At 44.8% G+C, this 12,434-nt stretch overlaps 1 protein-coding gene and 1 long non-coding RNA gene across 2 annotated transcripts in view; one reads left to right on the forward strand and one right to left on the reverse strand.

Moving 5' to 3' along the window:
* LOC140202706 (uncharacterized) overlaps nt 1-12,434 on the forward strand; it is a 171,682-nt gene that overhangs the window by 94,015 nt on the left and 65,233 nt on the right. The gene's annotated exons all lie outside the window — the stretch shown is intronic.
* Nucleotides 1-12,434, reverse strand: part of slc13a1 (solute carrier family 13 member 1) — a 58,019-nt gene that overhangs the window by 4,543 nt on the left and 41,042 nt on the right. Inside the window, exon 14 of the mRNA XM_072267887.1 lies at nt 8,575-8,712. Within this exon, the coding sequence (XP_072123988.1) occupies nt 8,575-8,712 (138 nt within the window). The remainder of the gene's footprint in view (nt 1-8,574; nt 8,713-12,434) is intronic.

Genomic DNA, 12,434 nt, shown 5'->3' on the forward strand with positions numbered 1-12,434 from the left:
CTGTTAATACAGTATGGGAACTCCTCCCATGTGGGAGTGGCTAACTGAGTGGCATAGGAATAACCCATTAACTACCACTACATCTCCCCTTCTTAAAAAAAAAGAAAAACTAGGTGTGTACTTATTGTCCATAGAATTGCATTGAAGTTATAGTCACTGAAATTGAGCCACTCAGTTCACTTTACCCATAGCACTCATGCTCCTTATATAGAAAAGAATTGCCAACATTGTAACTCTCCTCCCCTTTGTTTTTAAGAGAGCCTCAATCTTTATTTTCCTCCATTTTCACCAATTCCTGTTTTTTAAGAAAAGTCTCATTTTCTGAAATGTTTTCCACATTAGAACTCTTTTTAAAAAACTTTAAATCTAATGGAGATCAAGGTAGACAACCTGAACACACCGGCAAAATGGGAGGATTATGCTGCCCCTTTAGTCACTTGCCCTAAGCTATTAGGCTTGCAGTATATCTCTGTGGTGGGACAGATACATGACCATATTTGATAGAGGTTCCTGAACATTTTGGAGCGGATGGAGATTCTTGAACCAGTGCATCCACCTCAGGTAAGTGGTCCTCGTCATAAGAATCAGGGCACTCTATTTCTTCATTTACCTTTCATGGACTTTGAAGGCGCATAAATGCACGCCTGTTCCACCTGATTTCACCTGGTGATGTTCTGATCACAAACGATGGTGGTGTATGCTGCCTCACTATTGATCCTTTGTTGAATTGGTCAGAAACCCAAACAGCTTCACCACTCCTGAGCGGCAACAACGATTTTGCTCTTGAGTCTGAGATCATGTGTGCTCTTCATTTTCTCACACTGTGGTGTCTCAAAATTTCTCATTTTGTCTCAGTCCAGTAAGTAAGGTTGGCGAAGGGAAGGAAGAATGGGCAGGTTTGTTCTACAGCCTGTTGACAGCTCTGATGGACTGCAGACATTCATAAGAGGTGTGGAGCAATAAGCTAGCAGTGCTTTGTTGGGACCTTTTGCCTTCAGTAGGAGGTTCTTAACAGTTTGCTCTGCACTTTCTGCTTCTCCATCTGCCTGTGGGTACAGTGGACTGCTTGTCTGGTGTTTGAACTCACAGTCCCAGCAAAGGCTTTGAATTCTGTGTAGGTAAGTTGTGGACCGTTGTTTGACACAAGCGTCTCTGGTATTCCATGATGAGTGAACACAGCTTTCAGATGCTGCACAACTGCTGCTCAGGATGTAGAGGTCAGCTTGGACACCACAGCATTCCATGAGTAGTAATCCACAGGGAGAAGATATTTTGTCCCTTTTCAGCTCAAAAATGTCCGTGCCTGCAATTTGCCATGGGAAATCTAGGAATTCTGTGGGACAGAGAGGCCCAGCATAATTTTTGTTCTTTCTGCATGCTTCACATTACTTTACATAATCTCCCAGCTGTGTGCTCAGACCAGGCAGATTGTCTTGCTCAAAGGTGACATTTTTTGATGCCTTGATGTCCTTGGTGGATTTGACTCATGATTTTGGCGTGCATAGAAACGAGGATGATGAGTCTGGAGCCCTTTAGCAACAAACCATCAAGAAAGGAGAGTGTGTCTCTTTCAAGCCAGTAAGGTCTGAGTTTGTGAGCTCCTTTTGGAACAGCTGGCCATCCATGCTCACAGTATTGCACGATCTTGCTGCAGATTTGGTCCTTTTTCAACCAAGTATGAATTTCATCCAGTTTACTCTTTGAAGCAGGAAAGCTTTCACGTACCTGAGCTAAGTAGATGTTGGTAACTTCCATCAGGGCGGAGTCAGTTTTTGTCCACTCACTTTTGCATGGCATCCTCGACAGAGTGTCTGGTGTTGTGAAAGATTTGGCAGGTACATGTTCAACGTCATAACGGTATCGTATAAGCCTCATTCTGAATCTTTGTAGATGTGGAGGCAAGTCATCCAAGTGTCTTGAGCTGAGGAGGTTGACAAGTGGCTTGTGGTCTGTTTCAAGTAGGAATATATTGCTTATCAAGTAGCAGCTGAAGCACTCACACACCCACAAGAGATCCTGCGTCACCTTTTCAATTTGGGCAAAACGTTGTTCAGTAGGTGTCTGTGCTCTTGATGCATACGTCACCGGTTTCGATACACCACCGCAGTATTGCCAAAGCAGTATTGTCTGCTGAGACCATGGTTGCTTTGTTCAGCTCTAAGAATGCCAGTTAGCAGAGAGATAAGTTCGGCTTTAAGTGATGAGAATGACTACTCCTGTGGTGAATCCAGGCCCGAACATTTCTCTGCGAGAGGAGGTCACATCGTGGCTTTGTTTTCTCTGCCACATCTGGAATGAACTTTCCCAGCTGGTTAACCATGCCAAGTAAACTCAAAGCATTTGAATAATCTCTCAAAGTCCCCTAGTTTAGAGAAATAACATGTCTTGGGAGGGCTTTATTAGGCACACAGATGTAGGTACTGCAGGTATTTGCTCCATTTTCCCGTTTGTTTGTTCATTTATTTTATTTAATTGAACTACAAATGTTTTCTTTTCTCTCCCTGAGAGCTTGACTGACTTCTCTGCCGTGTCTGTGTCTCTGTACTTCACCAGGCTAGTGGTCCACAGATTATTACAATGTATCCACTTCTGGACGTAGCTCGAAGGCATTGCCTAGCAACCCTAGCCAACTCTCAGCTGCTGCACATACAGATATTAACTAGCATAGGCAGTGTAGGTAGAGAAGTCTTTGGATGTTTTACAAAGATACATAAGAACAAGAACAGTCTTACCATAAATTCTTTCTTGTTGGGGATCTCCTTTGGTCTGTTGCCCGAATTCAACGACGATCAATCACTTCTGACATCATGTTGTGTTTGTTACCGAGGGAGAGTACAGAGCACACCAGCATTGCAGTATGCAGGCTGTTCAACTCAACTTTATTGATAACTTTGCTTGTACAGTATATGAACTCCTCCCATTTGGGATTGGCTGGGTGGCACAGGAGTAACCCATTAACTGCCACTAATCTGTTTATTTATTTTCTACATGCCTTCGCTCCGGGGAGTGGTTGACAGCTCACCCCAGGATTCCTAGCAGCCAGTGCTACTTATTGTTTTTAAAATGTGTTTGTGGTATGCATGTTCAGTAGAATTATGGTTCATTTATTGTTACATTTTACGTCGCGTTATACAGTTGTTCGCTTGTGTGTATGTATGCCACCTTGAATGTAACCGAGGTGTGTAGTAATCACCCCTCCTGTCCGTATGTGACTGAGTTAGTTCTCACTGAGCTATTGCGCTCTGTTTGTTATTGTGCTTACCACAATAAAAACAGCTGTTGAGATAAACAAGCTTTTCGCGTCTGTCATCATAGACTGAATGCTCGCCACATTGGTGTCAGGAGAGGGATTAGAAATTGATGGTGAGATTGAAGTGTTATGATGTAAGATGGAGTGTCTTAAGACCCAGGGACCAGATCAATAGACCGAGTGGTAGGCCTCCCCCACACCTCTGGGCTGGGCTCCTGAAGACAGAACGCCGACCGGGAGGGAGAACCTGGCAATCGAGTGTTGTGCCATACCAGGGAACCCCGGTGGGGGCGAATGTACCTGGGCTCCCCAGCCCTGGGTACACGGTGGAGCACATCACCCACCTCTCTCGCGGCCCTTGCCGGGGAACCAAAGATACTGCAGCCATGTGAGGATGGGCAACGCAGCAGGCACCGCCAACACCAATGCAGAAAGAGGAGAGCCAACGGGCCCCAGCAATTCACGCCACAAGATCCACCCTGACGGTACCCAGGTACAATGGTACCATCCAGCTGGAGCCTTACCTGGCGCAAGTCAAACTCACTGCATGGCACAGTGGGTGGAGTCTCACCAAGATTGTGGTGCACCTTGCCCTGGCACTGGATGGGTATGCCCTGCGGACCCTCCTCGACCTAATGCCAGCTGAGTGGGGTGACTGCAGGGCCTTTGTAGTGGTGCTGGAGCAACGTTTCAAGGAGAAGCCATTGGAGCCTTCGACACTGAGCACCGAGCACCATCTCTGCCAAGCACTTCGACCCCATCCCAGCTGTCGAGCAACAAGCAAAGCCGAGGACTCGAGGACTTCCCCTCCGGAGATCCTGGATCACACAGTAACAGCGGCAGTGAAAAATGCATTTCAGAAGTCTCTCCAGATGTTCCTCCGTTCTCTCACGTCTGTCTCCATCAAATCAGGATTGTGCACGGCACCCTACTTGACAGATTATGGATATTATTCACCGGAGTGGCCGCGCAAGCTGCGTCGTGCTGCCATCTTCTCCTCCTCTTCTCATATGATGCCCTGGACTGTATGGTGGGTTTGACCAAGTTTAGCTCTCTCTATTTCTGCAGTGGCTACTGGCAGATTGAACTGCTCAGGATAGCCTTCACCACTGGTCAGTGGCTGTGGCACTTACGCGTAATGCCGTTTGGCCTGTGTAACATCCCAGCCATATTTGCAAGACTGCTGGACAGGGCGATGTTGCTGTGTCGCCTATTTTGGTGCGTGCCACCGTTTTTAATCATGCTTCGCGGAACCTGGAAGAGGTCTACAGTCGCCGCTTCGCGGAGTTATCTGTCGGTGACAGTCACCTCTTGCAGCTATAGTCCCTCGGGGGCTCCGCGCCACAGTGCTGAGGTCGATGCACAGGCTGGTGGGGGCCAGCCATTTCAGGGTTGCAAGGACGTTGGGCAAACCATGCAAATGCTTCTTTTAGCCTGGGGGCAGGCAGGACGTGGAGCTGTTCCTGCACTGCTGCGACACTTGCACGTCCCAGAAGGGGCTGGGCTGCCAGTCTAGGATGTCAATGCAGCAGTACCTGATGGGGGCCCCTGTGGAGCATGTAGGGATGGACACCTGAGCCCCTTCCCTCATACTGATGCTGGGAACCGCTATGTTCCCATGGCCATTGACTACTTCAAAAAGTGGCTGGACGCATACGTGGTCCTAGACTAGAGAGCTGCCACCACCACAGAGAGACTTGTGGAGGAGACTTCTCCCACTGCACCCTGCCTATGCAGCTCATTATCCTCGTTAGCGGGTATGAGCGTGATCGCGATCGCCACCCACCCGTAGTATTATGGCAGTTCAGGAGAGCACTAGGTGAACGCCGACTGTGCTGGTGTTCAGATGAGAGCTGCGCACCCCAGTGGATCTGGTGTTTGGCCCCCATACCGAGCCAGAGGTTCCTGGGGAGGCCAGGTTGGAGTACCTGCAGCATCTCAGGGGGCCCCTGCGGGCTGTTCACAATGCAATTTGGCAGAACCAAAGCGGAGCTAGCGGCCGCCAAAAATGAGCTTATGATGCCCGCAGCCAGGGACATGACTTTACTGTGGGGCCCAATATTGGGTCTACTGTTCCTCCTGGAAGGAGGAACTATCCGGAAGCTGGGAAGCTACTGAAAGGGGCCGGGAGAGGTGATTGACTGCATCTGTGGTAAAAGACAGTCGTGCTGCACTAGGACCAGCTGGCACTGTATCGGCCCTTAGCAACCGCTGACCCAGCAAGGCTGAGGGAAGGAGGTGACTCTCTGGGTGCACTGCCTGGGAGGCTACAGACATTCCCGGCACCCCAGGCTGCAGTGCGACCACCACCGGGACTTGTGGACTATGTTGTAGACTCTGGGCTTGCCGGGGACGGCTGACCCCTTAGATAAGGGCAGTGTGACGTTCTGGGGGAAATGGTCAACAACTCGCCCAGCATTCCTAGCAGCCAGTACTACTTACTGTTCTTGGTTTTAAAATGTTCATGGTGTGTGTGTGTATGTCTGTGTGTGTGTGTGTGTGTGTGTGTGTGTGTGTGTGTTCATTACAACTACTGTGAGATGTTCAAATTGATTTATTGTTACAATTTAGCTCGGGATATACAGTTGTTCACTTGTGTGCCACCCTGAATGTACCCAATGTGTGTAATAATCACCCTGCCCATCTGTGAGTGACTAAGTTAGTTCTCTCCAAGCTATTGCGTTAGCTGCTATTGTGCTTGTCACAACAAAAACAGCAGTTGAGATAAACGAGCTTTTCTCTTCTGTCTTCATTCACCGAATGCTCACCACTGTATATGTTAAATAAATAGAGTAAAAAGAGAAAAAAAAAGTGAGGTAGTTTTCATAGGTTCAAATTCCATTCTGAAATCTGATGGCAGATGGGAAGAAGCGATTCCTGAGTGTTGGAGTGTGTGCCTTCAGGCTCCTGTACCTCCTGTCTGATGGTAGCACTGAGAAGATGATAGGTGATGTGAGTCCTTAATGAAGGATGCCATCTTTTTGAGGCATTGTTCCATGAAGAGATCCTGGATGCAGGGGAGACTCGTGCCCATGCTGGAGCTGACCGAGTTTACAGTTTCCTGTAGCTTATTTCAATTCTGTGCAGCGCCCCCACCCATGCCAAACAGTGAGGCAGCCAGTTAGAAAGCTCTTCACGGTACAGCTTTGGTGATATGCCAGTTTTCCTCAAATTCCTAATGAAATATAGCCACTGTCATGCCTTCTTTGTAACTGCATCGATATGTTGGTCCCAGGATAGATCCTCAGAGATGTTGACACCCAGAAACTTGAAATTGCTCCCCCTTTAGACTTTTAATTCCTCTAAAGGCACTGGTGTCTGTGTCCTAGTCTTATTCTTTCAGAAGTCCAGAGTCAATTATTTGGTCTTACTGACGCTGAATGCAAGGTTGTTTCTGTGACACCACTCAACCAGCTGATCTACTTCACTCCTGTATGCCTTCTCATCACCATCGGAATTTCTATCAACAGCAGCTATGTCATCAGCAAATTTATAGATGGCATTTCAGCTGTGCCTAGCTACACAGTCATTGATGTAGAGAGAGTAGAGCAGTGGGCTGGGCACAAATCCCTGAGGAGTACCAGTGTTGATTCTCAGCAAGGAGGAGATGTTACTTCTGCTCCGCACAGACTACGGTATTCCGATGAGGAAGTAGAGTTGCAGAGGCCCAGATTTTGGAGCTTTTTTGATAAGAACTGTAGAAGTGATGGTGTTAAACACTGGGCTGTAATCTATAAATATCAGCCTGGCATAAGTATTAGTGTTCTCCAGGTAGAACCAATAAGGTCACATATGTTGTACATCTATTGTGGTGATAGGCAAAATAGCCGTGGCTCCATGTACTTGCTTAGGCAGCAGTTGATTCTAGCCATGACCAACCTCTCTAAGCATCTCATCGCCATAGACATGAGTGCTACAGGACAATAGCTGTTGAGAAAAATCACCCTGTGCTTCTTGGGCACCAGTATAATTGTTACCCTTTTGAAGCAGGTGGGAACTTTTGACTGTAGCAATGAGAGATTGAAAATGTCTTTGGACACACCTGCCAGCTGGTTGGCAGAGGTTTTCAGAGCCCTACCAGGTACACCATTGGAGCCTGTTGCCTTGCGATGAGTCACCCTGTTGAAAGATGATCTGACATCAGCCTCCGAGATAGAGATCACAGGGTCACCAGGTGCTGTCCTGACGAAGGGTCTTGGCCCAAAACGTCGACTGTACCTCTTCCTAGAGATGCTGCCTGACCTGCTGCGTTCACCAGCAACTTTTATGTGTGTTGCTTGAAATTCCAGCATCTGCAGATTTCCTTGTGTTTGCTGTAGTTTTATTCTCCCTTTCAAAGTGAGCGTAAAAGGCTTTGAGCTCATCTGGCAGAGAAGCATCACTACCATTCATGATGTTAGGTTTCGCTTTGTAGGAAGTAATGACATGAAAACCCTGCCAGAGTTGACTTGCGAACCCTGACAGAGTTGACATGCATCCGTTTCCGCCTCTGACCTCAATCAGAATTACTCTCTTGTTGTCCATAAGTCATATTTGCCTTCTTGTGTAGTCCTGGATCAGCAGAATTAAATGTCACAGATCAAGCCCTTGGAAGACTGCAAATGTCCTGGTTCACCCATGGCTTTTGATCCAGGAATATGCAGTATCTTCTCATAGGCACACACTCAACCACATAGGTTTTAATGAATTCAGTGACAACTCCATTGATATATCAGCACATCCCCAAGAACTTTCCTAAGCCTATCTCTCCAACTCTGGCCACTTCCTTAAATTTAATCTGAATTCCTGTCTTGCCCCATCCAATCTTGTGAAGCACTTCCTTCTTTTAAAAGGACCTCAGTAATTGCTATAATAAACCAAAAGGTTAACTTTAACTGCAATGATGTTACATAAAATGATCATAAGAGGTCACAATTATAATGTCTATTTAAAACAGGTGACATATTGTTCATGGTAAACATAGATTTTAGAGGTTAAAGTAACAAACTGAAATTGTTGACATTCAGCAAGATCATATTAAAATTCCAGACAATTATTTCCCGGCTGATAGAACACTGACATTTTAGAATTGTTACACCAGCCCCCAGCTTAGCACTCAAGGTGTTTTCCAGGGTCAAGAGCGGCACTGTGTGGAAGTCAAATTAAGAAAATGATCTGCATTCCTTCCTGAGGACTTCTTTTTGCACAACGAAAGCACCATAACTATACTTAAATACATTAATTACTTTACTTTACAGATAGCTACACAGCTATGACCACTATGACCTCTTTTTACATATCTTTATCAGAGCTGAGTCAAATGACATTTAAGGAAAATGCCTTACCATGTCCAAGACTGTGAGATGGCCGTATCCAAAGACAATGGCATTTGGAGGATTGGACGCTGGCAAGAGGAATGCAAATGAGGTGCAAAGAGTTGCGGGTATTAATAAGTAAAGTGGATTTATATGAACGGCTTCAGACTGTAAAAGAAGACAAAAAGTATAGATTATTTAGTCATACAAAAGAAAAGAAAATTAAATGTTTGAAATGACAACATATTATTATGTTAATGTCATTAAGAATGAAATCATGAGACAGCTTTGATGATCATAATTGGAAATAAGATTCATTATTAAAGACTATTAGTCAACAGCCTTTTTACAGAACTATTAATTATATCAATTCAAAATCCAAAGATAGCAGAGAGAATTAATAGTGCTTTCTGTTGACCTCAAAGAAAGCTTCCTACAAGGATCCAGCAATCCCCATGGTTAAACCTTCCCCTTTTCTGCTACCTGCTGTTGTCAGGTGTCATTTCAAAGAGTTTCCTACATTCCAGTAGCTCTGACTTCATCAAACTCACTTAGCAACCAGACACATTGAAAAATCGTGAGGCAGCATATCCAGAAACAGGAAGTATAATTTTGAATTATCTTTTATATATCGAACAATGTGCTGAATAAATTCCAGAAAATGGATATGCAATTAGAATAGATGATTAAATATCATAAATATCCTAGCAGGAAAATTTGCCTTTGCTTTGGTTATGTGTGGCAACCAAAACCTGTCAGCCTAGCAATCAGGATAGCCATGTTTTGAGATTTCAGTTTTCCCAGTATTGAATAGTTCACCCAGAATGAAAAGGGCCTGGATGGGGCGGAATTTGTGCAGTGCATCCAAGACATGCAATATACAGAGGAACCTACTTAGGAAGGAGCAGTACTGATGTCCTCTTAGGGAACAAAGCAGGTTAAAATCCTAAACTGGAGCAGGGCCAACTTGGAGGACATTAAGCAGGACCTAACTGGGGTTGACTAGATAACTCTATTTAAAGGCAAAGCAACAATTGGCAAGTGAGCGGCTTTTAGAAGAGTCATATCAAGAGTCAGGGAACTACAGGCCAGTGAGCCTGATTTCATTTATGGAATGTCACTGGAGGGACAACAGACATCGCACCTCTCCCGGAAGTTCCGGAAGTCTCCGGCATATTGATAGTAGTTCCCTGATGCCCGGAAATTATATACAATATCCCGCAAATCGATTTTTTTGAGAGGGAGAGGGAGAGCGAGAGCGAGCATCCTGATTGGTCTCTCTTCGTGCTAGGTAGACCTATCAGTTTTCTCTGTGGGTGGGCTTTACAGTCGACCTCAAAAATAATGACTGTGTTGCTCACTGCACTGTTTGCAACAGTGACTTTTCTATCGCCCATGGTGGGTTAAAATGTAAAAGACATGTTGAGATGAGTTTAACAGGAGTCATTCGTTCATTAGCTTAGCTAATGTTATTTAACTAGCTGGCCAGCTGCTAAGGAGCTACTCTATTGATGTCCTACGTGATGAGGCCAAACTCCCTGTAGACTTGCTTAAAGTTGTAATAGAATAAACATGATAATATAATATAATATAACATATGTACATATTTTAATGTCACATTTTCTGCATATACCCAATTTAGTTTATAGATGAGACAAAATCACTAAACATACACCCTTGGAGGTCGACGGGGGGTGTGGGGGGCAGGAGCTGCTACCTCCCTGAAGTGAGTTTTTGCAGGGTGGGATGTCTGGGACAATATCTACCATCACTTGGTTAGTCGATGCCTAATCAGGAAGAGTCAATATGGTTTAGTGTCTGGCAAGTCATGTCTTTCAAACATTTTGCAGTTTTTCAAAGAGGCAACCAATGAAGTTGGGGAGGTAGATGTTGCCTATATGGACCTTAGTATGCCCTTTGACATGCAGATCTGCAAGATAAGGTTGCATCGGATTCAGGGGTGCGGGTGAGGTGAATTCAAAGTTCACTCAATGATAGAAAACAGAGAGTAGTGGTTGAAGGTTAATTCTCTGACTGGAGGCCAGTGATTGGTGGGGTGCCCTAGGGGTCAGTGTTAGGAACTCTGTTAGTCATTATGTATGCAGATGATTTGGATGTGAATTTACATGGAACATTTAGCTTGTATGCTCATGATGGTAAGTTAGGGGGTCTTGTTCATAGTGAAGCAAGTTACAATGAATTATGAAGAGATCTTGATCAGTTAGGGAGGTGTACTGAGGAACAACAAAGAGATTTCAACTTAGGTAAGTGTGAGGTGATGCATTTTGGACATTTACCTATACTTTGAATGCCAAGATAGTGGCGAGTGTTATGGAACAAAGGGGCCTGGGAGTACAAGTGCACATTTCATTGAACCTGGCCACTCACGTAGACACTGTAATGAAAAAGGCATTTAACATGCTGCCTATCATCAGTCAGGGCACTCAGCTTAGGAGTAGGGATATTATGTTGCAGTTATATACTGTCAGTGGCCACTTTAGTAGGTACACCTGCATGTTAATGCAAATATCTAATTAGCCAATCACATGCAAGCATAAAAGCATGCAGACTTGGTCAAGAAGTTCAGTAGTTGTTCAGATTGAAAGTCAGAATGGGGAAGAAGTATAATCTAAGTGACTGACTGTGGAATGACTGTTGGTGCCAGATGGGGTGGTTGAAGTCAGCGGTCCCCAACCACCGGGCCGCGAGGAAACGATATGAGTCAGCTGCACCTTTCCTCATTCCCTGTCACGCACTGTGAATTTGAATATAGGATTGCCAACTGTCCTGTATTTGCCAGGACATCCCATATATTGGGCAAAGTTGGTTTGTCCCATTCGGGACTGCCCTTGGCCCGTATTTCCCCTGCTAAGGTAGAACGCTCCTATGAAACCTTTCATGCTGAAATGGCATGAATTGAAGAAGCAATTACCATTAATTTATATGGGAAAAATTTGAGCGTTCCCAGACCCAAAAAAAACCTACCAAATCATACCAAATAACACATAAAACCGAAAATTAACACTAACATATAGTAAAAGCAGGAATAATATGATAAATACACAGCCTATATAAAGTAGAAATAATGTATGTACAGTGTAGTCGGGAAGATTAAGCCAAAACCAATTTGTGGGAAAAAAAATCGGCATGTACACGCATGCGCACACAGGTGCCCGCACAAGTCTTCATGGTCATGGTCGTTTTTCCTGGGGTAAACATAAGTGTCCCGGGATTTGACTGCTACTTTTGTCCCTTATTTGGGAGTGAGAAAGTTGGCAATCCTAACTGTAAAAGACATGTGGAGGTGTTGAGGTGAGTTTAACCCTACTTGAACACCACCCCCCCCCCCCCAGTTGGATAGACTAAACAGAGAGGAGGTTCTTGGAAGGTTATGGGCTGAATGCAGGTAATTGGGACAAGCAGCGAAGATGCTGTAGTTGATATGCACAAGTTGGGCCTAAGAGCTTGTTTCTGTGCGATAATACTCTATGAGAGTATGACTCTATAGTGTTTAAATTTTAAAATATATTGTTTTCAACATTCACATGACATGATTACAATACTTTTTCAGACATTAAGTTAGCAAATGAAGTACTAAATATGTGTATGTGCGATTTCTGAGTATGCCATTAAACCTACCCACCACAGCAAAGTATATTTCAGGTACACGTTCATGAAAACCCAAGCTTCCTTGCAGTTCATGGATTTCCTCTGATGTCACTGAGTAGACAGCAAACAGCACAGCCAATCAGGCCGTGCTGAACTCACTGAAAATTTGTGATATCTGTGTTTAACCACACCCACATATTTGGGTAAATCCCTAAATTTTGAAATTCACAGGGTAATACAAATAGAATATCAGCAATTCACTGTAAGTTGAGCCACAAAAT

The sequence above is a fragment of the Mobula birostris genome, chromosome 9 (genome assembly GCF_030028105.1).
Source record: "Mobula birostris isolate sMobBir1 chromosome 9, sMobBir1.hap1, whole genome shotgun sequence".
NCBI classification, from domain to species: Eukaryota; Metazoa; Chordata; class Chondrichthyes; order Myliobatiformes; family Myliobatidae; genus Mobula; species Mobula birostris.